The sequence below is a fragment of the Pyrgilauda ruficollis genome, unplaced genomic scaffold (genome assembly GCF_017590135.1).
Source record: "Pyrgilauda ruficollis isolate IOZ18807 unplaced genomic scaffold, ASM1759013v1 scaffold15, whole genome shotgun sequence".
NCBI classification, from domain to species: domain Eukaryota; kingdom Metazoa; phylum Chordata; class Aves; order Passeriformes; family Passeridae; genus Pyrgilauda; species Pyrgilauda ruficollis.
Window position 1 is genome coordinate 11,419,664 of NW_024513654.1, and position 27,246 is coordinate 11,446,909.

The 27,246-nt window shown below is 47.0% G+C and overlaps 1 protein-coding gene across 3 annotated transcripts; it reads left to right on the forward strand.

The window, feature by feature from the left end:
- The first annotated feature begins 973 nt into the window (after positions 1 to 973).
- LOC121350138 (inositol 1,4,5-trisphosphate receptor interacting protein) lies at positions 974 to 25,171 on the forward strand. 3 transcript variants are annotated; one of them, XM_041461192.1, is made up of 3 exons: positions 974 to 1,329; positions 6,329 to 6,435; positions 19,057 to 25,171. In XM_041461192.1, exon 3 carries the CDS (start codon positions 19,070 to 19,072, stop codon positions 20,717 to 20,719), a length of 1,650 nt encoding a protein of 549 aa, XP_041317126.1. In that variant the 5' UTR covers positions 974 to 1,329; positions 6,329 to 6,435; positions 19,057 to 19,069; the 3' UTR covers positions 20,720 to 25,171. The 3 variants fall into 3 exon arrangements, with proteins under 3 accessions (XP_041317126.1, XP_041317128.1, XP_041317127.1); XM_041461194.1 differs by lacking the exon at positions 974 to 1,329 and adding an exon at positions 1,425 to 1,463; XM_041461193.1 differs by lacking the exon at positions 974 to 1,329 and adding an exon at positions 5,541 to 6,219.
- Positions 25,172 to 27,246: the final 2,075 nt, after the last annotated feature.

Genomic DNA, 27,246 nt, shown 5'->3' on the forward strand with positions numbered 1-27,246 from the left:
AGCAGGGAAGCAGGGAGATTCCAGTACTGCTCTTGCTAGAGATATTTCCATAGATTAGGGCATATGAGGAAGGAATGCATTAATAACACCCAGGTTGCTAATAAAACTGAATAAACTTGATTTGGACACTGAGGAAATAATGCCCGTATACACATTTACAATCACAAACCCTTGGAACAACACTAAAACCGTTACTTGATTCTATAAGCGCTTCAGGAAATACAAAGAACAGGATGAGTTAACAGTCCCAGTTATCACTCATGTGCTAGCCAGCTTCAGAACAAATCTATGCCACCACATTTTCCTGGTGAATTCATGATAGCACAAAGTCTTAGTGCAACATAAAACACAGATTGTCACCCACCACCACACATGTCCACCATCTGAGCTTAAAAAAAAAAAAATCAAAGCAGTGGTGGAGAACATGCAGCATGCCAGAGCAGTAGTAATATAAACCAGTTGTTGCAATCCTGTGGAAAGAGAGGGGCACAATATAGTTTAAGTCACATAGATGTTACTATGCTCGTGCCCTTAAGCTTCCTGTGAAACTGACAGTTGTTGAGAAAACATTTTTGTGAGAAATACAAGATGGCCCTTAACTCTAGAATGAGGATGGTGTTCAAAAACACTTTCAAAAACCCCTCACTGTGGCCTCGATCATTAGCTAACACTTGCTGTGCCTCAGTTCCCTCATCCCTGCTAGGACCAAGCCTGTCAGAATTCAGAAAGTGTTCGGACAAGCTGTCAGGCACATGGTGGGGCTGTCATGTGCACAGCCAGGACTTGACCCTCTGGGTCCCCTCCAACTCAGGATACACAATGATTTTAGAGAAACTAGTACTGCTTCTGGGCCACTTCTGGGGAAGGATGTTAGCAGTCCCACAGCTTTTTACTTGTGCCAGCTTAGAGCACGAAAATGGGTCAGCAGTTCCAAGATCTACTCCTTTGCTTTGATAAGAACAGTACATGGGGTTCCGTGTTTCAGCTGCTTTCCTGACTTTCAGGCACGACCACCAGGAGGTCAGAACACATCCGAGAAGCAAGATGAGCGCATTTCCTCTCCGTCCGCCGTGCCCTCGGTCCAACACCATCTGGGAAGCTAATGGGGGAGCCGAGGGGGAGATCAGACAGCCCGCTGCCGCCCGCCGGGGCACGGCTCGGCTCCTAGGGCTGGCGGGGGTGGCTTGAAGGAGGAGAGAAGCAACAAAGCGGAGAGCAGCGGCAGCCCGGGCGGGGCGGCTCCTGCCCCTCGCCGCGCGGAGCCGCCGCGCCGACAGCGCCGGTGTGCGCGGAGCGCCCGGAGCGGGGCCGCCGACCCGGCCCGGCCCGGTGAGTCTGTCCGGGGCCACGGGGACCCGGAGCGCGCCCGGGGCTGCGGGGGATGCGGGTCGGGACGGAGCGGCCGTGCGGGCTGCCCGCGGCGGGTCGCGTTGGTGTGGCTGTCCCCGGGTTCTCCTGACGGGGTAACTTTTGTTTTGTGCGTGTTCTCCGTCCCGGTGGGTACCGGGGCACAGGCAGGGTCGGGCCCCTGGGAGGGGGTACTGTGCCCACCAAAGTTCCTGCAGAGCTCTGGGCATCCCTCTCCCTGCAGCCCAGGCGGGAGCCGAACGCGCCGGGCGGCGGGAGAGCGGCCGCAGCCCCGCGGGACTCGGCGGGACCGAGCCGAGTGAACGGAGACCTCTCGGCCATCGCCCTTTGCCGGTGACACAGCCCGTGGTGTCCTGGGGCCAGCGCTGACCTCGGACATGTACAGTCCATAGAAAATGCATCACTGAGCCTCACTGAGCCTCGCTGCTTGTTCAGTGTTACGCGACATGGGTTTAAAACTTCTTTCTTCTGAGATACACAGCATCTCACTAAAGAGCACAGACAGGAGTGAAGCTTTCAGTGGAGCTGGAGGATAGTTTCAGTAGAGCTGCTCTTCACGTGTGTAGGCATGTTTCTGAAGGTGGCCAGCAGGTATTTGTAGCTCAAAGCAGAGTGAGCCAGGACTGTGGTACTGGAGGTCAGTGGGCTGTAAAACTCATGTGCAGAGCGTGAGCCTTACTGGCCTTGGCGTCTTCAGCTTGGCAGTCGCCCACTGAAGCAGTTCTCTTGGGAACTGCCATGCTAAAATCCTTCAGGAAAATAGGACATGTTGCTATTGGCATCTTTACGTGGTCAGGCAAGATGAGCAGTGTCTCTGAGTGAACATTACTATTCATATGTTTTTAATGAGGGCTGTAGGCCTCCTCCATACCCAGTGCGTGCCCTTCAGGCTCAAGTGTCTGCCATGACCTGCCAGGCAAGGACCTGAGCTACCATGAAAGCAGCACTAGGACAGGAGAGCCGCGATAGTGCAGCATATTATGTTGTGTGAGGTTTTTTAGTTTGGTTTGCTGATGATGGCAATGCTCTTCTGCAGCTCTGACTAAAGTGATTCTGGCCACCTTCATAGCCATCTGCTTTTAAAATCAGATTTTCCTTAGTATAAGTGAAAGGGGTTCTCTCAGTCTTCAAACAAAAGTAGAGCATACAAATTAGGAATAAAAGCTTCAAGCCTTCTCTTCAGCTTTGTTTTCAACACAATAGATGCTTCGTGCTGCTTTCACATGGGAACTGCACATATTATGTGTGATTGCCACAGATGTAGAGAAAGGTGAATTGATTTCCCAAATTCAGAGAAGCAGAGTACTGGGACCAATTCTTAGGGTTTCTTGGCTCCCAGCTGTAGATCATACTATTTTTTGCTTGCATGACTTGTGTGTACAGGACTCAGTGATCTGTCTGTGTCCAGTGGCATTGGCAAGGAAGAAGCACCCTGTGCACACCAAAGGCACTGAACTTATTTATCAAGAGCTCATGTGGTGGCCCCTCACCTGTCTTCCTCTTTTTGTTGCTTGGAACATTATTATATACTTAGAACCCTTTTTTTTTTTTTTTTTTTTAACATTTCTTTTTCCCCCTCAAGTTAATTTAAGTAGCCCTAGTCAGGGACTCAGGAATTTGGTTTTCCTGAATAATTGTTTTGGGCCATCTGATGGCTAGGGCAGCCAAAAGCTGCATGTACTGCTCCTGTTTTGTTTTTTTGTTGGTGCTATCCATGGCAATAAGGGCTCCTGTGTGTCTCTGCATGATGTCTCAGAGGGATGCCAATGCTTGTGATTCTTCTTGCATGGCAATGACTAACACGGGAAAGGAACCTGATCCACAGAAACCTAACACTGGTGTTTCACAAGCTGATCTCACTAATTTCTGAGTTTGTTTTTTAAGTAAAACTCTAGGGTGTTCCAAAGGACAATTTTAGTCTGGCTTTTACAACTGTCTACCTGTTGGCTGTGGTTTCAGTATCTTGGACTTGCCTGCAAATGAATTAGCACAGAATATGAGCTCCAAGAAGAGCCTGCATGAGTCTCCCTGCTGTCCTTTGCTGTCCTGTCCTGCTCGCTCTGCTCTGTGGAATTGCAATTGCAATCTATAGCAATGGTGCAATGGAAAAGGAAGCTGAAAAAAGCTTCTGGCTTGTTCCTTTAGATCCCCTTTAAAATGGATTGTTGGGTGGGCCAGCTTTTTCTCTCCCAAGTGTTATTACAGTCCATTTATACTGGGGAAAAAGCAGGTTTGCTGCCAGGCAGCATATTTTCCATCGGCACTTGTAATTGTTGGTGGCGGAGAGAGGTAGAGACTCTGGTTTCCAGGCTGGAGGGAGAGAGAGTGGCCAGGGTGTGCACTGGGCAGCATTGTCATGTACCCAGCCATGAATTCCAGGTTTTACAGGGATGTGGGCTCAGCTGTGTAAGCAAAACCTTCTGCCCAATCACTCCTTGGGGCAGGCAGGGAGGCAGGTGGCCAACCTTCAAGCAGCTTGAGGGATGGAGAGCTGGCCTGGGGTGTAGCTGCAGCAGGACTCTTTTTTTAGCTTGCTTATTCTTACACACACACACGTGGGCCATGCCAAGCTGGCTGAGCCAACCTTGACCAGCAGCAAAACAAACAGGTTTTACTGCCATGACCCGAAGGCCAGATCAGCTGCTGAGCTTCACTGGAGCAGGACAGCTTTCATTTCTGTCAAGGAGAGGAGGCTCTCATATAGGGCTGGCTAAAAACAAACATGGTGCTGGGCTGCTCAGACTTCCTCATGGAAGCAGTGTTAAGAAGGCTTATGCAAGAAAAGGAGGTGATTTGAGGTAGCCAGCATCGCTTGACTGGGGGCAGATCATGCCTGACCAATCTGGTGGCCTTCTATGATGGAGTGACTGCAATGTTTGGCGAGAGAAGACAGATTAATGTAATATACCTACACTTCTCTAAGACCTTTGATGTGATTCCATATGATATCCTAATCTCCAAATTGGAGAGAATGAATTGGGAGGGTTGACTGTTCAGTGGATAAGGATTTGGTTGGATGGACGCATCCAGAGAGTTGTGGTCATTGGCTCTCTGTCCAGGTCAGAGCCAGTCATGTCCCTCAGGAACTGGTGTCCTTAATACCTGGATCAGTGGCATAGTGAGATCTAGTGCCCCCTCAGCAGCTTTGCAGATGACACACACCTGAGTGGTGCTGTTGGCACAACAGAGGGAAGGGCTGGCATCCAGGGAGACCCGGACAAACTTGAGAGGTGGGCCCACGAGAGTCTCAGGAAGTTCAACAAGGCCAAGTGTAAGATGTTGCACCTGGTTTGGGGCAACCCCAGATATGAGGACTGACTGGGAGAACTCACTGAGAGCAGCCCTGTGGAGAATGACTTGGGGTCTCTCTGAATGAAAAACTGGACCAATGCAGCAATGTGTGCCCACAGCCCAGAAAGCCAAAGTCCTGGGCTGCATCCGAAGCAGCAGGTCGAGGGAGGGGGTTCTGCCTCTCTACTCTACTCTGCTGAGACTCTACCCACAGTGCTGCATCCATCTCTGGGGTTCTCAGAACAGGAAGGACATGGAACTCTTAGAGCAGGTACACAGGAGGCCACAAAGATGATCACAGTGCTGCAGCACCTCTCCTATCAAAACAGGCTGAGAGAGTGGTTCAGCCTGGAGGTTCTGGAAAGACATCATTTTGGCCTTCCAGACTTTGGCTAACCCATAAGGCTTAGTCAAGGTCTCTCCAACATCTGTAAACAAAGTTGAGGGAGACCCTAACTTAAAGTTTCTCATTTGAGATGCAAAAATTTTCTTAACAAGTTAATTGTATGTCCCATAGCAGCAGTTCCTGCCCAGCATTTAATAGCTCCTTTCCTCTAAGCAGACACACCTGCTCTACCTCACTGGCCCTGAGCCACCACAAGACCAGACATTGCAGGCCCCGAGGGTTTACAAATATCCACTGGGATATTACAGTGCAGATCCAGACCTTTGGGGCTTGGGGTGTCTTTCTCCTGTGTTCAGCAGTCTGTGATGCTGTGGCACACCAGTTGAGCAGAGGCACCAGCAGCCCTGCAAGATGGGAGGGCTGGGCAGAGCCCATTTGGCCAATTTGGCCTCACAGTGGAAGATGGAAACAGAGAAGTGAAACTGTACACACTGTCTGGTCAAAGCAGATACGTGGGAGGGAGTGAACTGAAGAAGTTCAAGAGAGCAAGGATGCGTCAACCTAATGCTGAGCCCTGAAAATGGGCTTCAAGCTCAGCTTAGCCCACACTGATCATTTCATCAGGCTTTGGACGAGGACAGTGGGAAGGTTTGAAGTGGTGGTAGCTGGAAATGAGGGTGCTGCATTCCTCCTCCCCAACCCATTTGTGTGCAGCTGGGGAAGAGGAATGTCTCTGTTGTCTGCCTGCAACCAGCTTTGGTCTTCTCCTCCTCTTGGTTGTTTCCTGTTGCATATAAAATTTCTTCACTTCTCTGTCCTAAAATATTGTAGTTTATCTTCTGCGGTTCTGCGTTTCACATCTTCCTGTGCTCTTACCCTTGCTTCCTGCCTCTTCTGTTTTCTGTTTCTCCCATTAGCTCTGTAAACCCAACTCCCCGAGCAAGTATTTCTACCTTACAAGCTGCTTACAGAAGCTAGATGCCTTTTCTAGACAAACCAATCCCAGACAAAACTGTCCCAGCCCTTGCACTTATGCAGCTGCTCATTTGACCCTAATCCATTTTAAAAGGAGAGTGCTGGTGGGTGAGGATGGAGTCAGAGGAGGGAAGTCCTTGCTTGCCGACACCCATGGGAGAAGCAGCTTTTTAACTCTTCCGTGATCACTTCAAACTGATTATTCCTGGTCTCTTGAGCTTTTATGATCATTTTATTAGGTAAGGGGGTGAGTTAATCTCTCTTTTAATCAATCCATCATTTAGATAACTGCATTACGTACCCGTCTTCTGCCTGCACTTCCTCATTCATGCTCTTTGTGTTTTGCAGACTTCCTGGCTGTGCTTCAGTGGCGGGTGACTGAATTTAGTCTTCTCTACATCACGGTGATAGTAGTAATGCGAAGTTTAATGAGTACCTGCAAAGCTGTGTAGCAGGTAAGTGCTCCAGGGGTCATTCTTCCTTCCAGATTTGATGTGATTTTAAAAAGCTTCTTGATGGGCTCTCACTAGGAGATCTTGAGCCTTGCAGCAGAAATGCTGAAAGGAAATTGGTGTGGCTCATATTTTAGAAATGTTCCCAGCAGTGAGGTACAGACAGCTTCTTGCAAAGCAAAAGTAGCAATGTTGTGAAGGTTTAATTTGGAAATGGCTTCAGTGTGGAAGATCAGTGTTAAAAGCCTCTCCCTTTGGACTTTGAATATAAAATTGGTCATAGCTGACTGCTTGGTACAGTTGGGATCTAGTCAGAGAGTGATGGCAGAGGGGAACCAAAGGGTCCAAAGCTTTGCTGACATCAGTTACTGATGCATTTTCTGCTGTGGAGGAGAACTTGCCAGAAATACCTTATCCAGATTGGGAAAGTACTGGAATTCCCCTCTTCTAAGTGTTAGAGGGAGAGCAGATGCCTGGAAGTGCCTGGACAACTTCCAGATGATCAAGGGTGACAGCAGAGGCAGACAAAGGGAAATAGTGCTTTGACAAGCCAGCAAAATGTAGAGTTTTCATGTTTGTATGAAAACCCCTAAAAACACACTGAAAGGAGAACTGGGTGAAACCAAGATGTCTGGCAGTGCTGTTCTGCAAGTGTGTGACAGGAGACTCTACGGGTAGCAGTGGTGGGAGGGCGAGAACTGGAGCTGATGACAGAGGGAGCTGCCAGAGCAGCACTCCTGGCTGCCACAATGTCCTGCTACAGCTCTGAGTACCTGTTAGCTCATGCACTCCACGTGATTTTTTTTTTTTTAACTTATTTATTCTGGATCTGTGTTGGGTGGTGTCTGTCCCCTTTTTCCCATCACAGAGTTCAAACTGCTGCTCTGCTCTAGCAAAGCTCAGCTCAGAGAGTTCCCTGGCATGCTCCTCCAGCCAGCCCCGATCAAAGTTGTGAGAGTTGGCCCACTGCCATTCTCCTGTGTGTAAATGAAGCTCTTTCTCTTTTTCCTTTCCATTCACCATGTTTCATTATTATCCCTCCTCCAGAGGCAGGTTTTTCTGGCTGATCTAGCACCTTATTTGTATCAGCAATATTTGCCTCAAGGCAGAGATGCTTTTTCAGCAGTTATACAGAAAACATCTGATGCATCCACTGCCATATATGTGGCTCAGAAAAACCAAGCATGGTGTTGGCAAGGATGAGGACCATTGCAGCCAGCTGTTGCAGCATTTAAGCCCTGCTAGGCACCGTCATTGGGTTATTCTGGTTGCCTGGCAAAGGAAAACTGTTACTGTTCCTTCACTTTTGAAACCAGGGGAAGAGCACGTAGAGAAGGTTCTTATGCCTGAGCAGAAAAAGGGACGTGAGTTGTAAGGTGTCAGCTGAGCCACCTGTATAACCAACTCATCTTTCCCTGGGTTGCCTCTGGGGATGGTGGGTGCTTTCAGTTGAAAAAGTAGAGTTTGTGGTAAGACCCAGAAAAACCAATGTAAATTGGCTTGAGAATGCCTTGCTTTCAGCTCTTCCAAGTTGCAGAGGGTTTGGTGGTGAGTGGTGAGCACCTGATGAGGAATGGGAGCAAATGGTTCCCACGCTGTTTGCAAAGAGGTAGAGTAGCTCCCTAAGACAAGATAACACCTGCCTGTGCCAGGATCCCTGCAGGGATCCAAACTGCTTGTTTTGGAGAAAGCACATGCAGTGATAAGGAGACTTTCCTGCAGGTAGGGGCAGCTAAGCAGTAGTCTAGACTGCCTTGGGAGGCAGAGATTTGCTGGAAGCCTTTCCGAACAAACTAAACAGAGACTTGCCAGAAATCATCGAGGCGCAGTGTAAGCCATGCGTGTAGGCAGAAGAAATAAACTCTATTGCTTTTTCAGACCTCTTTTTCCTCCTATTTTTTAAACTCTTGTAGAGTGTTAACACATATCAGAGGCAGAGCCAAGGAGATGTTCTCAAGCTTAAAATGTCACACTTGATATTCACACCATAATGCTTCTCAGAGGGGCTTAGTGTTCTGTATCTGCACCCAGAATGCTTAGATCCTAATCTGTTTCCTCCTGGATATTCAGGTAACTTACTACCACTGGTTTCAGAGGAGAATTTGATTTCTAAAGCCCTCTGGGGATTTAGCAACCAAATACATTGGGACTATTGGAAATGTGAGGGAAAATACTTGAAGTTTCTGCAGCACACAGACACCTCTGCACTGCAGATTGCAACTCATTCATGATAACTAAAACTTGCCCTTATCTTCCAGTCTTACAAGGGCAAGAATGGAGGTGATGTCTTTATTTTGGGTAGCTGGAATCCATCAGCTGATCCTCCCCTCCTGTAACACACAATGACACAAATTATCTGGCACAGTAGGTGACTTAAGGACAGAGCTCTAGTGTGGTCCCATCTGGTGAGCTACTTTTCTCAGCTCCCACCTAGCTATGCTCAGTCTAAGAATCATGGCCATACTCTTCCGCAGCCAAAATCAAAAGATGGTCTGAAGATGTTTGGATTGTGTTTATCCCACCTTCCTGTTGACTCATAGCTGCATCGTGCTCTTGGAATAGGTGCAGGTTTATGATCTCACGCTCTGACAGAGTTACAGGCAGGAATGTTGGCTGAAAGGGGTGTGTTTGTGTGCTAAGTCATCCACAACACGTGTTCTCAGCTCAGCCTTGTATTTGCTGCTAGTCCTGGACGCTTTGGGTCTCTGCTCCTTGCTGAGCTCCTTGCCTGCTGCAGCAGAGGGGTTTTGTCCTGTGAGCAGGGGCCCCACAGCTCTGACTCACAGTTCCCATTACGATGTAACTTAGCCTTTAAGTGAGCTGAGAGGCTGTCCCTTGGCTTTCAAACAAAGCCTTCCTTTGTTGTGCTTAGGGTATAAAGAAAGCAACCGTATGTGTTCACCCACACATCCCAAATGAAAACCACGTGGCTTCACAACCTTAATATATGTGTGTTTGATATTTCTGCTGCAGCACTGCAAGTTACATTGCTCCTTTCCCCTTGAGTCTTTTTAGAGTTTTTCTTCACAGCATTCAGTTTACAAATTCTTCAGCAGAACAAAGAGCTTAGAGATGTTTCATTTTCTTGGTAAAGAGGGGACTGACTGAGCAGAGAGCACATGAAAATTATTAACTATGAGTGCATGTGGCAATAGCCTGTCTCTGAGTTATTCCCTTGGGTGAAAATGGCTCTGGATTGGTGGCCATGGGTGCTGAAAGGATGAGCTTCATGGAAATATTGTATGGAAGTGGGGCAGTTTGTTTTCTTGTATGACTTTGCTTTCTTCTGCTGCTTTTTATTTATTCAAACTCATTTTGAAGAGCAGGATTAGCCAGAAGTACTCTGCAGCCAACATATTTTTGTGCATGCGTCTGCCTTGGCAGTTTTTAGGTTTATGGCAACTAAGCCAAGACTGGGATTTCTGCTTCCCAAAGCATTTGTGTTGTTTCTCCTGATCTTTTCTAGAGTCACTAGGTAATGAAGTAAGAGGATTTGATTCTTCCTCAGAGGCTGTGTGCAATGCACAGTGTCTCTGCTTAGATCAGGGAGTCATCTTGGTGAGGGGCAAGGAAATGGGGCAATGCAGTACAAGTGCTCTTGTTCTCTCTTCCTTCCACACCCTCTACCCATCCCTGCAGGGGCTTTCACAGTCGGTTGGGTTGTGTTTTGATTTTTAGTTTATTTAAAGAACTATATTGTGTTTAAAAAAAAAAAAAAGAGCTGGAATTTCAGGCAACAGAATAAAGCATTGCTTTTGATTTGTGTGGTGACGTTTTGGCAACAATAGCCAGCTTTTAAATACAGTTCTTTCCCTATTGTTTGAATACAAACAGCAGTGACTAGTTAGCAAAACAATGGTCCAATATCACACAAACCTTCAATCCCATCCAGTGGTTTTGGGTCCTGTTTAAGCGATACTTGAGCCTGCAGTTTTCCTGACCTATGAGTGTGCCTTTGTAACTGAGTCAAGACTGTGATGGAGTAGAAGATCTCAGATCAGCAAAATTCCCAACCCAAGATGATAAGTTCTTTTTGCTGTGTTTTTGTTCAATGTCTCAGTGTGGAAGTGTCTGGTGACTGCAGTGCTTTCTACTATCTGTAATATGTAAGTGCTCATTGTTCATGACTGAAATGGGACTGAAATTTCACATGTAAAATGTAATCACTCTGCGAGTCATGTCTGAGCCCTGCCAGCATCCACATGTGCTCTTCTGAGATGTGCTGGAGTGCTGTATCCCTGCTGGGAAATCAACTTTCTAATAAAGCTTCCACCAATTATTTTAATACCAAAGCATTTGTTCCAGTGGGTGCACGATTAAGTAGAATGTACAAGGATGCATATGCTTAACACAGGATAAGGAGAGCCAGAGTAACCACTGCCTGATTGAACAACCCTGGTGTGGGGTTTCTCCACCTTGCTGAGAACTAAGCGGGGAAAAGGAGGGAAGATTTAAACAAACATCTTGGCAATTAATCTCTTTCTCTACTCACCACCACTCCCTGAGGTGACTGCCAGGTGGGATCCATGAGCCACGGCTGCCTCACGTGTGAGGAGCTGTTGTGTGGCTGGGGGGGTGACAGCCAGAGCAGGGCCCAGCATGAGCACCAGATGGAGGTCAGAGAGGATCTGTGCAGTGGCAACGCTCCATCCATTGTGGTTGACACTATCAGGCTTTTGGTGGAGCAGCAGGGATGTTTGTCCATCTGTGCTGATAAAGCATTGTGCAAAGGAATGACCAACTATTGCCCAGGCTGCCATCATGTTGGGTTGGAGGAGGAGGGTGCTGGTAAGGTTGGTAAGCTAAGGGTTTTTTCTTTGCCTGTGTCTTTTCTCCTCTTAAAAAAACCAACCAAACAAACAAACAAAAAAAAAAAAAACCAAAAAACCCCAAAAGATCCTAAAACCAACAAAACCCACAAAAGTTTGGTCTACTCCAGTTGTCTTCCTCACTATTAACAGACAAAAGCAAACAAAATTTATATGGCTTAAAAACACAAGCTGTTCCTGGCTGTGGTCCTACTACAACAGCTCAATCCGTGGGTGGGAGTCACATACACACTTCCTACCTTTGCCCTCCTGCCTCTCCTGCAGCCAACACTATGTTCCAATTTGTACAACCCCTTCTTGGCCATATCAGAGGGAACCCGAGGCACTCCACAGACTGCATATGTCCTGCTTGCTGACAGGAGCTGAGCTGGCTTGCACAGTCAAAAAGCAATAAAAACACATTCATGCAATGAGCAGGATGCTGAGTAACACACTCCTCATGCTGTTGGCTGTCTCTCGGTCTCCATGGGCACCCTCTCTTGGATCCAGCGTTGCACAGAGTAAACAGTGAGTGCTTTGGGGACATGATGTGTCCCTGTGTTATTCATTAGTCATTAAAGCTGCCTTTAATAGTGGCTTCTGGCTCCTGGGGCAGAAAGAGGATCATGTTTTGATTAGTGGCATGTTTTGATTAGTGGCATGATACCTGTATGCACTGAGAAACAATAATTTAGAAATGGGCCCAATAAATCCCCAGTTGCTGATCAAACTGAAAATCTAACACATGCCCACATCTCTGGGTTTTGGAAAAGAGCCCTAGAAGGCAAATAGCCCCCTTTGAGCCAGGAAAAATACTTTGTACTGTCTAGGTTTTGGGGTATGGGGGACTGTGGGATTTTATGGCAAGAGTTTGTGAATGCACCTGCGTAAAGTGAAAGCTGAGGCAAGATGGGAGTACCTCTGAACATCCTGCGTGCTACTGCAAGAAGAAAACAAAGAATCCATCCTACTTGTACCCACAGTGGGCACTGGAATTTTAGGGGGTTCAAACTGCAGCAAGGGAGACTTAACAAGGCTTGAGAAAAAGCTTCCTGATGGCAAAGGCAGCACATGACTGGAAGACAGGAGAGAGACTACCTGTCTTTCCTAGGCCAGTCAAGCTCTCCTCTGCTTGGAGAGAAGCTGCAAAATCTCTCATTGGACCTGAGGCTGCACAGCAGTGTCTGCTTCCAGAGCACTCTCAGTGCCCTTCACGTGCTTATTCCCCCCGAATCCGCCTGCCCGTGGGAAGGGAGGGCTATCTAGTCCTGTACACAGGATGAGCATCAGCATTTCCTTGGAAATACCTGATCTGGTGACCCCCAGGAGGAAAATATTGTTTCCGAAAGTGCACAGCAGACCTGTTGGGCAGGATGTCCGACGCGGGCTGCGCGACTGACCCCGTTGGCACTGCAGCAGGCCTGGGACAGGATGTCCATGGATATTACGAAAGGCTCATGTTCTCAGTGAAACAGCAGAACAATAGCTGTCAGGCAAGTGGCCTTGTCCAACTGCTGTGCTGTGGCCAAGCAGCTAATCTGGGTGTGGCTTCCAGGCATGGTTTGGAAGGCAGTTGTTCAGTTGTTCTGCCATATCTGACTGCCGTAGTCCTGTGCAGGCCAGGTGGCTTGTTCTGGTTTTAAATGTGCTTCTGTTACCAGTCTCAACATCCAGGCCCCTGCATGTATTGTACCAATGCATGCCAGTGTACCAATACCTCATGTACTGGTGCATTTGGTCCTTCCCCACTTGAGGCTTTGGTAGAGAGCCAAAGACAGAGCCCAATCCCACCTGTCTGTGCTGAACCAACTGTGGTGGTGCTGGCAGCTGGAATTCCGTACTTTTGTCTGTAGCACTAATTTAATGCTGATAAACAAGTCAGAACATGAGTTAGAGCTGCTGTGGCTGGCACTGTTCTGTCCCAGTTGACATCTCATCCCACTGATGTCCTACACACAGCTTAATCATAATGGCTGAAAGAACAGCACAAGTTGGTGCTGCTCAGGCTCTGAATTGGATTTTTATCCCTTATTTTCCTGTCTGGGCTGTGTGTGCTGCAGCTGACAGTGCTCAGGAGATGGGAGTGCAAGAGCCTATCCTGGGTGCTCTGTGCTGTGTGGATGTGGGGTTGTCTAAGAAACTGCATCTGTCCCAGTTTTTGACTGACATGCATCTCTATAATTCACATTTCTCTGTAATTGTGCAAGTTTCTTACAAATCAAAGCTTGTAGTCCCTGCTGAGAGAAACTATGATTTCTTTCAGTGGCAGCTGGATCATATCTGTGAATACCTGCAGAGGTGGCAGTGATACTTGCAAATTGGAGAAGGATAGATGCGTTACTAAGGGCTTTCAGCAAACTTTTTTCTTCACTAGACCTTCATATATGCAGCAGAAGCTTTTTTCAGACTAAACACTCAAAGGCCAAAAGGCAATTTGTTCGCTGTTGTACAGCAAGAGAAGGAATTAGAGAGCTCCCAGAAGTTCAACCATGAGGAAGCACGGCTGGGCTGGGCCTGAAACCCCTCAGACTGAGGTTCACATCTTCCCAGTAAGAAAGTTCCAGTTGCAGGTTTAGTGCCTGGTTTGACCTGTTAATCTCTGCAGTCAAAACAAGTAGGAGAGTCCTTTCCAAACCTCAAGGACCTTCCCAATAAGAGAGTCAGAAATCATATTTGTTCCCATGAAAGTTCTGGTTTCAAAAATTTGGCAGCTTTCCATGAAAAAAGCCTCCCAACCAGCTGTATTTTCTATCATCTACTTGAAATGCTTTTTTCTTGCAGCCTACCAAAGCAAAACACAATGTAGCAGCCACCTATTCATTGCCTTTTGTGTCAGCCAGATTGCAGGAAGCAATCGAGTGTGTTGTAAGTGATGTCTTGGCGTGTTCCAGTGTAATACTGAACTGCACTCAGTGGCTTGACTTGGGTTTTTCCAATTTAAGAATCAAAGCTTCAGCTCAGCAACAAACCTGCCTGGTTTATTGCTGAACAACAGCCAGAGCATGTTTTGCTTACCGTGATTCAAAATTTAGAGGAATAAAATGGCTGAAAAAATAAAGGTGCATGAGGAATTCCTGAGTAAAGAAAGTTCACTGTTAATGAAAGAGAAATACTTTCCCTTGTCTTCAGAGAAGGTGGAGGGTTATCTGGGCTCAGAGCACATGAGCAGCCTGCAGAGGCAAGCTGCAAGCTGCCATCTCTTTCTTTCCTTTGCCAGGCTGAGCAGGAGTCAAAAGGTTCTGAAGCTGCTATGGAACAGGATGTGAGGAAGGCTTAGGGTCATCAGAAATTAAGCACATGTAGCTGGAAGGGACAGGACATTGTTATAACTTTGAGTATCATCATCTCCATGAAGGACTTTGCTGCCCCTCAGGGAAATCCCCTGTGGCAGGGTGGCTTGGGAAGGGGCACACATTGCCACAGGGCAGCAGCTTCAGGCTGGTCCACACAAACTCTGTATGAGCTCTGTGATGCTCCCAGGTGAGGAGAAGAAGCTGAAGGTGGAGCTGCTGCTACCTGGCTCTGTGAAGGCTTCTTCCTGTGCTGCTTCCCTTTCCTTATGCTGTGCTACCTGGAACTGTGCTCCAGGCAAGCCAAACATTAGTAAATTGTGCAGCAAAGGGCTTTCAGATCAGTTAGGGTGAGAGCTGGCCTCCTTCTGCTTGTGGCTTCCTGGCACCAACCTGAACTGCATGACAGCAGCATTACCATTCCCCTTCCTCTCTTGGGGCTTCCTGCATCGTCTCTGGAGCTGGTCAGGATCCTCCTGCTGGGGAGGAAGCCTCAGGTTTGAAAGGATGAGACCCAGCCTGCCTGGGAGCTGAGGGTGGAGGGCTGTGGGTGATCTTGGTGGACCCTTTGAACATACCAAGTGCTGCAGGATGCAGCTGATTGTTTGTAATCAGGCAACAGAGTGATCAGCTGTTTTTATCTCTCTGAAACCTCACTCCCAGCTGGAGGGTGGGATGGTGTCTGCCCCCTCACTTCCCAGGGTTGTGCAGAGTGGTCATTTACCTTAAACTTGGTGAAGCCCCTAGTTGCTACAGCAGTTAGTGCCACAGAAAAGCCCAGAAGAAATGAATTCTAGTGCCAGAGGCAGGTTTGAACAAGTAGCATCACATGCTGGGCAGTGAGCAGAGACAGCTTCACATCAAGACTGAGGTTTCACATACCCTGGCCCTTCTTCATTTCCCAAGCAGCTTTCTTTGGTCTTCCTGCACCTTTCCCTGCTTTGTGCCCACGGGAGAAAAGAGGGGTCTCTGCATTCTCACCTGGCCCAGGGAGCAGGCTACTTTGGCTCCTGGCAGAAGTGGCCTGCCTGTGACCACAGCACTCTCTAGGGAGTCTTTGGAGCCCCAGGACTGCCACAGGAGGGTCTGCAGAAGGTAGGTAGGATGTAAGCCTGTTACTGAGTCCAGATGTCATTTATACTCTAAATGGGAAAAAACTGTCAGGGTGAGAAATTCAGAAAAGGTTGCAGATTGCTCAGAGAACTTGCTATTTTAAAACTTACAAATACCTTTTATTTTTTTCCCCTATATTTGAAATTTTGCTAAATTTGATGCATAGATTGAAAAATTGCCATTTCTCTTTCTTAGTTTCAAGCTTGGAAAGGTTTGGACTCTCTCTCTCTTCCCCACACAAAAGCTGTCTCAGCCTGAGCAGGCATAAATATTTTTATCAGACTTAAATAGCTTGGGCTGAAGTTAAAAGCAAGGGAAAAGAGCAGCCTTTGTTATGGGGAATGCTGGAGCGCCATAACAGGCAGTGCTACTGGTTTCACCTGTATTATTGAGTCTTTCATTTAGCCAGAAAAGCTGCGTCTGAGAGGTGTGGGAATGCTCTGCCCTTCCACCCTGGCTGCTGCCAAGGGCAGGCTCCACTGACTTTGGCCACTGAGCAGCATTGACCTTAAGCCTTCATTGAGGTTAATGTTTGGCTTCATTTTCTGGAGTGAGTAGCTGCAGTAGCAAAAGGGCAGTTTTGACCATTGCTCTGGGCTGAAAACAGACATGCCTCTTGCCAATCAGTGTGATCTGAAGATCTTGTCACTTCCAGTTTCCAGAGGCTGATGCCTGTAGCGCTTGCTGAGGGAAGAGGTTGCTGCAAAATGAGCTGGGGTATCCTACAATGTCAGTGTGACCCGGAGTGAATTCAGCTGAGCCAGCCACTGATGGACCTGGGGCTGTCTGGCCTAACCCCTGCTGCTAGCAGAGCTTTGGGACAGGTAACCTGTGGCAGCAGTGTCACCATGGGCAGCTGGGCATGAGAAAGGAGATCCTAAGGAAGCTGGTTTCTTTCAGCCTTACACACCTCAGAAGTAAAGTGGTAACAGTAAAACATTTCATCTGCGGGGACAGTGGCCGGGCAGAGCAGAGCAGTGATGTCATCCTGGTCAAGACTGCAAGAAGGAGGCACCTGGTCCCTGGTCATGTTATTTTTAAGCTTGGAAGGCACACGTGGTCTGCAAGAGGGTAGCACTAAGGAAAGGAACTCACCAGCACTTCCTGCCCTGCCCCAGCAAACTGATAAAGCCCTTTGCAATGCAGGGCAACCTCAGTTTATTTTTAAAGTGTGGCCGGGTATGGAGCTCACAGAATAACTGGAACACCCAGATTTGGGGATTAATTCAGCTTTAATTCATTGCCTGATGAATTAAAGAGTTAATGTAAATGTAAAAAAGGACAAGATAGGGCCACAAACTATTTCCAGAGCAATGTCTGCATAAGAACATTCATCTCTGCATGTGTATGGGATCTGAAAAAAAGGTAGCTGGTAAATGTTACACAGGGAGGGGCATGGAGCATTATCCTGAGCACCGTGTGAATTTTCTTGCTGCTTGAACAATGCATCTCAATCCTGTTCCCTTCCCTTGTTATTCCAGTCTCAGCCCTCTCATAAGCAAAGATAATTGTGTGCTGAGGGATACAGTTCCCATGTACAGTAACTGCTCACATTGAGGAAATCCAGATTCCTGCAATCAAAACCAGCAGTTTGTTGTGCAGTTACCATAACAAGGTCCACTGGGGTGGATCTATCTTTATTGTGTGCCCTGTGGAGGTATAAATGAGATTGCCAGAGATATTTTCCTTCTTGCCCAGATGCTGGGACAGCAGGATTGCTGTGGCACCAAAACATGCTGGGTTCAAGACAGGAAGGAGCTATTCCAGAGGATGGGAATTACAGCCCTGAGCCCCTAGAGCACACAGAGTGCCTCACCATCTCTTGGCTCTCTGTGAAACGGCTTCATTCCCACAGCAGAATTACTTAGGAATGAGATTGCTATTTCTGGTCTGATTGATGAAGTATGTTATTGGTAGACTTTATTTCTGTAACAGAAACCCTTCTCTCTCAAGCACTTTTGAGGCATTAAAGCAGATGTCCTAAAATTTCCCAGCTGGAAGAAATGTCCCTGCTTGTCCATCTTGTCCTTCTGATCTTCCTGTGCTAGGACTGAGAGGTGATTTTGCTAGAAAGGGGAACTGGTGAGCTTCCAACATCACAGCAACCTCAGACAACCTCAGATTTTACTGCCCTGAGCAGGCACTTGGGCTCTTGATAGTGATGCCAGCCCTCCAGAAACAGAAATGCCAGCTGGGAGGAGACAGCCCAGGTTTTAGCCTGGGCACCATCTGGCCCAGCCCTCTAGGAGGCTTTGTCACCACAAGGCAGAGACCCTGGCAATGGGGCCATGTCCCAGAAGGCTGGGAATTAAATCCTTTCATTGTGAGCCCCATGGCACAAAAAGCTTTATTAAATGTGGGGCTGGAGCAGCAGAGCCAGTAACCACACAAAGCCACTCCAAAACACCCCAGTGGTCTCAGTCATGCCAAGGGCCTGTGCAAGGGGTGACACACGGGGCTGCTGCTGGCCCATGGCTGGGATGGGGCTCACAGCCTTGTTGAGGTCACTGCAAATAGGAGTGAGCTGGCTGCAAGCCAGCTTAAGGGGTGCTTGGGGGAGATGGTTTAGATCAGAGCCATGGTGTTTACTAACGTCCTCCACAGGTCAGTAGTGTAGTAAGCACCAAAAATAAGGAGCCTGGTGCTTTTAGAACCATTGGGCTAAAGGAAACACTTTCCATTTTAGCAGAGTCTCTGTCTGTGCCCTTTTTCTGGGAACTGCGATCATGAGGCATCCTGGGGGCCAGGAGGGTTTTCCACAGCCTCATCCTGATGGTGCTGAAAGGCAGGAGGAGCTTTGCCTGTAATGCCTGCTTAGAAGCACAAAACTGTGCAGGCTTGTTCCCACCAAGGTGCAGCTCACCAGCAGGGCCATAAAGGTTGCCCTGATCCAGGCAGGCTGTGTGGGTTCCCAGACATACTTAACATGGAACGTAGCCAGGACAGACCTGCCTATGCCACTGCCACATCTGAAATATTAACTTTATCTTGAGGAAGAGCAGTGCTCATCTCTAGTCCTGCTTTTAGACGGCTGGGGAGGTTCTGCCTGCTTATTTCTTTCCTTTTCTGTCCAGGGAATTTGAAAGGAGAGGCAAAGGAAGGACGTGCCCTTCCATACTGTCCAACAGCATCGTAGTGGGTTGACAGCAGGAAGTGCCTTCAGAGCTCTGTTTTTCCAAGTTCATTTGATAAGAGCCACTTTCATCCTCACGATCAGCTGATAAAGCCTCTTTGGGAAGCTGGTTGATAACTTGCAGAAATGGGTGTGCACTTAGTGGTTTCTAGATTCAAGCTTTTTTTCCTGGGCTGGAAAGAATGTCAAAGTTCTTGTTGCATGAGGAGTTTCTTTCAGTTTTGCACCTGAGGGAATATATTCCAAGTCATGGGTTATTTCACCTTTCTTTCTCTTCCAGGGAAGGAACTGCCATGCCCGTGGGACTCTTCCGGGTGTGCCTACTGGTGATTACAGCTATTGTCAACCACCCGCTCTTCTTCCCTAAGGAGAATGGCACCGTCCCCGAGAACACAGAAGAAATCATCCAGAAGATGAAGGAGCGGGAGGAGAGCCTGCGGCTGGAGCAGTTGCGCTTGGAGCAGGAAATTGCAGACCAGGAAGCCACACAGAAGGCTCTGGAAAAGGCTGCAGTGGTAGTGGAGGAAAGCAAAGAGGAGAAGGTCCGATGGGATATGTGGACTGCCCTCTCCATGGTCATCTTCCTGCTGATCGAGCTCTGGAGGCAGGATTTCCAGGAAGGGAATTGGCAGGACATAGGAGGAGAAGAGGATGACATGGCAGTCCTGGGGAAAGCATTTAAAGGAGTGGCCTTGCCCGACAAGGCTGTCCTGGCCAGCTTCTATGAGAAGCGTATCCTGGGTACCACTGGAGACATGGCCAGGATGCGGGAGATGGTGGAAGGCTTTGCAGATGACCTGCTGGAGGCCTTGAGGAGCGTTTGTAACCGGGATGCTGACATGGAAGTGGAAGATTGCATGGGCGTGGGGAGCATGTATGAGAACTGGAGAGTGCGTAAACCCTTCGTCTGTGATCTGATAGTGCCTTTTGCTCCCCCAGAGCCTTACTGCTTTTGCTGCCAGACCTGGTGCTCTGGTGACTCTTTTCCCCCAGATGAACAAGGTTATGGCACTATCAAGGTGTGCAGGGCAGATGAGGATCAGACAGGTTGCATCTGTGACAAGACTAAACTAGGGGAAGATATGCTGTGCCTCCTCCATAGCCAAGTCAGTAGTACCAGGCCCAGCAGTGAGATGGAGGACCTCCTGTGCTTCAAAAATACTCAATATCTGGATGCTGACCAAGTCATGAAGTGGTTCCAGATTGCTGTCACCAAGGCCTGGAACAGAATCTCCCACAAATATGAATTTGACCTTTCCTTCAGCCTCCTGGACTCACCAGGAGCCCTGAAGATAAAATTTAAATCGGGGAAATCGATTGCCTTCAACCTCACCCCTGTGGTGCAGTATGAGAACTCTGATGTTTACTTCATCTCCCACTTCCCTCGGAGCAGCCTGGTAGCAGACATCCCCTCCAGCACCCACTGGTTTCTCACTTTTGCAGTTTATGAGAGGAGGTTCATCCAGCTGGTCTCCAAAACACTGCCTGCCAATGCCTGCCACGTCAGCTGCCTTCAGATCCTCTCCTTCCTCCATGGGAAGCAGTGCAGCCTCACAGGTCCCAGCGGGCTCACCAACTACCACCTGAAGACAGTGCTGCTGCATCTCCTGCAGGCTCGTCCCAGCCAGGACTGGGCCCCAGAAAAGCTGGAGGCCCGCCTACAGGACATGCTGAAATTCCTAGAGAAATGTTTGCATGAAAAGAAGCTTTATCACTTCTTTATTGGCAATGGGAAGGTACCAGCAGAGCTGGGTTTCCCCATCATATTTCAGAGGGCTGAGCCTCTCAACCTTTTCCGTCCCTTTGTGCTACGCAGGGACATTTACAGGAAGATGGTGGACACGTTCCACGAGATGCTCAGGAACATGTCTGCATTGATAAATGAGTACACGGTGCACATTCCCCTTGCACACACCAATGGGATCCGTAAGGAACCCCTTTAACCAAAGCCAAACTCTAAGCACAAGTCCAGAGGGCAACTTTCTGAAGCCTTCTGGAGACAACTGACTTTGCCAATGGAGCTTCTTGTGTGGAGCTGAACCAGTCCTGGGCCATGGTTCCTGCTGAAAGGAAGAGGCTTGGGGGGAAGAATAGGGAGAAACTGGAAGATGTGGTGGTGAAGTAGGTTTCTGTTCCACTGCTGTGCTTGGTTTTGTGCAGCTAAGAATATATTTTTTCTATTGTGCTTCAGTCATGCTACAGCAGTGGTGAGCAACAAATAGAAGTAATTTATTCAGATGCCTGCAATGCAAATGGGGGTGGGGGTGTGATGGTGGCCAAATACTTCATTTCCTTCAGAAGGGGCAGATAAGAACAGGGTGGAGGAATCAAAGACAGGATCTTGGGATCAAAGGAGCCTGTCTGCTTGCAGACAGCAGGAGCTCTTTCACCAATGGGAAGTGCAACATAAGTCTACATGCTGGTGTGGAGAGGAGGAGGGTCATGCACAAGATCTGGACTGGATGGAGATCCTTAAAGCACAGCTGCAAAAGGGTACTGTAGTTAAAAAGGAGAAGAAGAAAACAAAAGCCTTCTTGATTGAACTTGCAGCAGTAACTTAAATGGCTTGTCCTGTCTTTCAAAAATACCCCTGCACCTTTTTTCTCCTCTGGGAGGATGTAGCAGAGCAGGGTCTGTCTTCAGACCATTTCATTCAAGTCTTCCATGGTAACATGGCTAGTGATTTACATTCCTGCCCATTTTGTATGGATTCATGAACAGGAACCTTTATTATCTTAGCTAAAAGAAACACCACTACTGGGTTCTGATATTTTGGGTTGTTTGTTTTCCGTACCTTGGGGCACTAAGGTGTGATAACAGCCTAGAGAGAAAGGAAAAGCAGGGCTTGAACTGTATCAGCTTTGAAGGTCCCTTCCAGTCTAAACTACTCTGATTCTATACTGCTGTAAGTTTTGCTTTCACAAAAGAAGCAGTTCTCCAAAATTATCCTGCAATGAAGCCGATCTCAGAAGTCTGGTAGCAGGAGTGAACAATCACCCTCCAAATGAGATTGTGACTCTCTGCACATGGTTTTAATTAGGCCAAGGCCAGCAGGAGGGAGAAGGAAGGGATGAAAAAGATGCACATGTAGTAGATCTGGGCAGTGCTGCTTGCAGCTGCTTTATGATCCATGTTGCATCCCTTCTGCTCCACATATGCAGGCAAAAGCTACTTTGTACATTCTCCTCAATCTTTTTAAAGACTGCTGCTCTGAGGACCTGCACTATAAACTGTAATTTGCTGAGCTGGGAGTGCAAAGGGGGAGAGCTGCTGCAGGCTTTCAGGCCAGGGGAGAGTCTTGAGGTGTGTGCTAAAACAAAAACCAAAACATTGCAGAAATGGAAATGCCTGAAATCCCACAGGAAGCATGTTAGTGCTGTGCCATTGGGCTGCCCAGCCCCAGAAGGTGGCTTTGCTGAAGGAGAGGACTCAGGAGATCCTCATTCTTCTGAGTGTGGGTTCCAAACCAGGGCCCCAGTGCATAATTGCTTTATGCTAGTCCCAGAAGCCTGGCCTCCAGTGCTAGGGGGCCTTTCCTACCTTTTTCTCACACTAGGATTTCCTGCAAAGTTTTACACTAGGGCTTCCCTTAATCCTGTTTACAAGCGGGTGGTTGTTCTGTGAGGTAGGACCCATCAGGGATGCTTTTACCATCACTCCACAGGGCTCTTTTCATCAATCCTCTCTATCACATCAGAGAGAAGATTCAATCCCGTATCACTGCTGGTAACAGCACACAGCATGAAGCTTGTTATCCAGCGTTATCCAGTTGATAAGCAAACTCTCCACAGACATGTCCTCTTGTCTCTTTTCCTGGTAAAAACTGTTTCACCACCTCATTGGTGTCTGTTCTTCTCTGTCCTGCCACCACTGAGGGACACTTCACACACAAAGGCAGAGAAAGCTGTAACTCCTGTCTCCACACCTGGTTTGTAAGAAAGCACAGATGGTGACAGAGCTATTCCCAAAGTGCTGCCTCCCTTGGCTTTTATTACCATAGGTAGTTAAGTAAGGTCTCTGAACAGAAAGTAAAGGGTAGGTAGGAATGGGGGAGAAGAGGCTGGTGGGTAGTGACAGTAGGAAAAAGTCTTGGATCATAGTGCTTGCTTCAGCATCTTTGGTGATGAGTTTCTGGTAGACTGCCAGGAGAGCAACAGGGCAGGACTAATTGCTGACGCTAACGAGTGCTGTAAATCCCTGGCTTTCCTTAGTACAGCCAAGGTGGCTTTCCCCAGTAGGAAAGAGAGCAGGAGCAATCTCAAGGGCCATGGCAAGCAGGTAGTGACAAGCAAGGTACAGGGAGGGTGGGTCAGTACTGGAGCCTGGAGGCTACCTCAGAAGCTGCATAAGTCATTTGCAAACCCAGGTGATTTGCCATTTTTACCTGCCCAGGTTTACTGCAAAGTGCCTGTAGCAGACCCAGCTTTACATAGACTGCTGGCAGGCAGGTCACGCTGGAGCAGTTGTGGTTGATCTAAATGTGCTCCTAGCCCAGCCAGAGAGAAATTAGAATTTCTCTGCCATTTCCTGTCAGGAGTCTAAATTTAGACTGTCCAAAGAACAGAAACAAATTTGTGACCCAGGTCTCTCAGGAAATGACATTCAGAGTTGAAAAATAACTTTTATATAAGGTTGAGCAGGAGGACCATCAGAAGAAAAGGCTGTTGAACAGAATAAGGTAACTCCCTTATTAAAATGTCAGAAGAAAGCTTTGCAACACCAAAGGGCTTGTAAACGTGCCCAAACTCGTCTTTACACAGCCCCAAGCACTGCTGCTCAGACTCAAAGGGAACCTGAACTGATAAGTGGATTGAATCTTTTGTTCTTTGTTTTCTGTACTTGTATGCCTGTTCTCTCTTGTGCCCAAACTGACCCTGAAGTATTCCCATGGGGTTTAGTTGAACAGAAGCTGGATCTGAATCAAGTAATTTATGGATTTGATTCCACTGAAAGCAAATTGCTTGGCTTAGTTTTCCTACATGCAATATGCTCATTTTTCCCTGAGCACTTTTGGAGTGATCTGGTCTGTGCATTTAGGCTGTGAGGGGACCCATTCATACCTGTTGGGGGGAAATATTATCTGTGATTATAAGCTGTGCTCCAGTCAGCCTCAGAGTGGAGATCTTCCTTGCAAACCAAAGGTACAGACGTCCCATCAGAGGAGAGGCTGCTACACCGTGTTTCTTTGGATCACACATCTGCCATGGTACAAGGAGGCCATGATGTGAAGCACATCATTCCTTGGACTTCCTTGTCTCTTCTGGATCAAATCTTTGCCCACCAAATACTAGCCTATTTGTAAAAGCCCATGCTCACATTTCACAAAAAAAGGTTCATAAGACAATTCAGTTCCATCAGCTGCCAGCCAGTAAAAATGTCCTAAAACATTTTAGTGTTGCCCATGGGCAGTTCTGCCTTGATTGAAATCTAGGTGAGTAATCATAGGAAGCAGCTTTTAAGGATGGGAGTAGAAGCGAGATTTTGTGGTTTAAAGTGAAAAATGTCCTTTTAAAACCAAACTGCTTACGGCACCTGAGTAACAAACATCTCTTTGGCAATGCCTGTATCTCTGTGAGACATCCTAAGGAAAGGTAAACAGCCTGTCCTGGACTCTCGATACTGTTCTTGTCATTTGCTAACCAAGTGAATTCAACACATGAACTCCAAGTGCCTTCCACTGGTTTCCAGCCACTCCCTGAGCCCTCAGCTTGTGGTTTTAATATTTTATTACAGGCTCTGTCAAAGCAGTGGAATTAGTGGTGAGTTGATAGCAACCACTGATCTACAGCATAGCCTCAGGAGCCATTTGCCCTTAGAAAATGTCTTGGTCTAAGGTTATTATTGCTGTACAGGAGCTGCATGTCTTCTAAGGGGCGGTGTTGGGTGTTCACTGTTAAGCAGCCACAGAAAAGAGTTTCTCTCTTTCCAAGCTGCTCTGTATACAGGTATATACAGGGGTATAAAGATGTAGTTTAGCAAAATGATCCAAAAATTTATCCAGTATTCAAGCAGCAGGATTTTGTGTTCGTTCACCAGCCATTTTTAATGCAAAGTCTTTGCAGTGTTTTCTCTGAGGTGAAGAAATTAGACTTTAGGCACCTGTAACAGCTTTGTCATAGGACCCTACCTGGTAAACAGCTTTATTTATTACTTGTCCTTTTTTTAGAATTGGGGGGGGTCTGTGTGTAACGTGTTAGCTCAGAAGCAAAACTAGTACAGAGATGAATCTTGGCAATGCAGCCAAGATGGGCAGTAACACCAGAACTCTCCAGACAAAGGTCTTCCTTGATGGACAAGGCTGTACTTAAACCGCTGCTTCTATAGCAGGACACTGTTGAATTTGTATAGATCTTCTCATGCAGCTTTATTTATAATAAAGGAAGTCTTGTACAAAATCTAAATGAGCATGAAGTTTCTTTTGTTTCTAGTTCCCTGCAAAAATGTTTCTAAGAGAGCAGAAGGAAGGAGTGGGGATGTTTCCAGTGTGATCCTAGCACAGTGAGCCCAGCAGCAAGAATCTCTGGAGAAATGATTCCAGAATGAACTGCAACATGAACATAAAGTGGGATAGCTATTCCAGAATAATGCCAGGGATGCCAGTCTTCTTGAGAATATGAATCCACAGGAAATCAAAGTAATTATTCTGAATATGTCTGCTCAAAAACACCCTCTTTTGTGGCAAGTCCTAAATAATGCTGATAGATTTTGCCCTTATGGGCTGAACAAGAAATCTAAATTTCCATTTCACCCAGAGGAATCCTTTTACCTGCTTATTTTATGGGTATCCACAGCCAAGTTCAGCAACCACCCACATCCTGCTTAACTCCTTTGCCTGGTTTAAGGGAATGACACCTCCTTGTTAATATTCTAATATGCTCTGGCTCTGGAAGCATACCCAGAGCTAGTCATTAATTCATATAATAAAAGCACCACTGTTTCCTTAGCAAAATGTCTTCCAGCTCCACAGAATGCCCTGCACACTTTTAATAACTCTGCCTTCCAGTGCTCACTGGGGCTGAATCACCACTGTTAGGTCTGAGAAGCAGCTGACTTAAGAGCTGCAGCCCAAATCTACTTAGCCAGAAGTTAGAATTTCCCAGGGTCAACCACACACTGGTGGAAGGGGAATTCTGTAGCCCAGGATCATCAGCAGTCTTGGTTTGGTGCAACTACTTTGTCAAAACAAAAAAAAAAAAAAAAAAGTCAAACCAAACAAAAATAAACCCATCCTGCTTCAAAGCTATCTGACTAGCTCAGCAACATTTTCTCCATTGAGCTCTTGATTTTCTAGAACACTTTTTTTCTTTGCCTCAGTTTACTGCTTCAGTGTTGCTGTGGAACATAAAGGGTAACATCCCTAAAATAATCCTTTTTCAGAAGGGCAATTGGCAGATTTTTGAACCATGCCATGACCATTATTGCAGTATTATCTGTCATAGAGTAAGCAGAGCAGAAAGAGAAAGCCACCCACTAGAGATTGGTTTTTAGCTTAAAAATTTGTCTAATGACTTTTTATCACTCATGGGGTAGCTGTAAGCGAAGACACAATCTCCTTTATTTCAAGCAGGCAGAAATACCTGTGCTATAAAAAAAAAATAGCAAAGCAACCTCAGAGGATATGGCAACTCACAAGCATGCTAACATGAATTCAGTAAGGTACCAGCAGGGATCAGACTGGTAACACTGGTCTCAGAATGGGATACTGCTCAGGATTTGCCCATACATTGAGCAGGTTCCATCCACTCTGCTCAGCTCTGCATTAGGGTTTGTTGCTTGCAGGACTAAAGGCTAATACAGGACTGTCCTCAAGTGCCACTGGCACAGGGTGAGATTTTAACTTATATTTCACTGGATTTTATTTGTTTGGGAAAAGGATGTCTCAAGGTGTTGGGTCATTGGGTTCAACCAAACATTGAATTGTTGCATCCCTTCCAAGTAAAATTCCAGGCAGTCCTTTTTCTGAAATAATAAATTTCTTATGGCTACATAAACTAGGTTATTTTTAGCAGTCTCTGTGTTCACACATCTGGGCCAGGGGGAAAGGCCTATGCTTTCATCTCCTTCCAAGTAGCTTCTGAATCCATCAAACAACTTTCACTCAATTTGAGAGAGCTCAGAAAAACCTCTGATAATCTTTAAGCAAGCAGGAATATTGGATAGGAGACAAAGACTCTCATAATGCTTCAAAAGCACAAAAGAGGGATTTTAAATGTTCCCAGTGCAATAAAAGGTAGCCTCATGTCTTCTTTGACCTGAAGAAATATGCTGTGAGAAAATGCAAAGTTGTGTTACTGCTTCTGCTGCTCTCAAAATGATCCACCCAACTTTGCAGCAGAGCCTTGAGGGAAGATGGATGCAAGCAGTTATTCCCATCATATCTATTGGACTAGTCTGGTATCAAAATGGAAATCTGAGTAAGCCCCTGCTGTGGATCAATTAATGTTACAATGTTTTTCAAAAGAAACTTCAT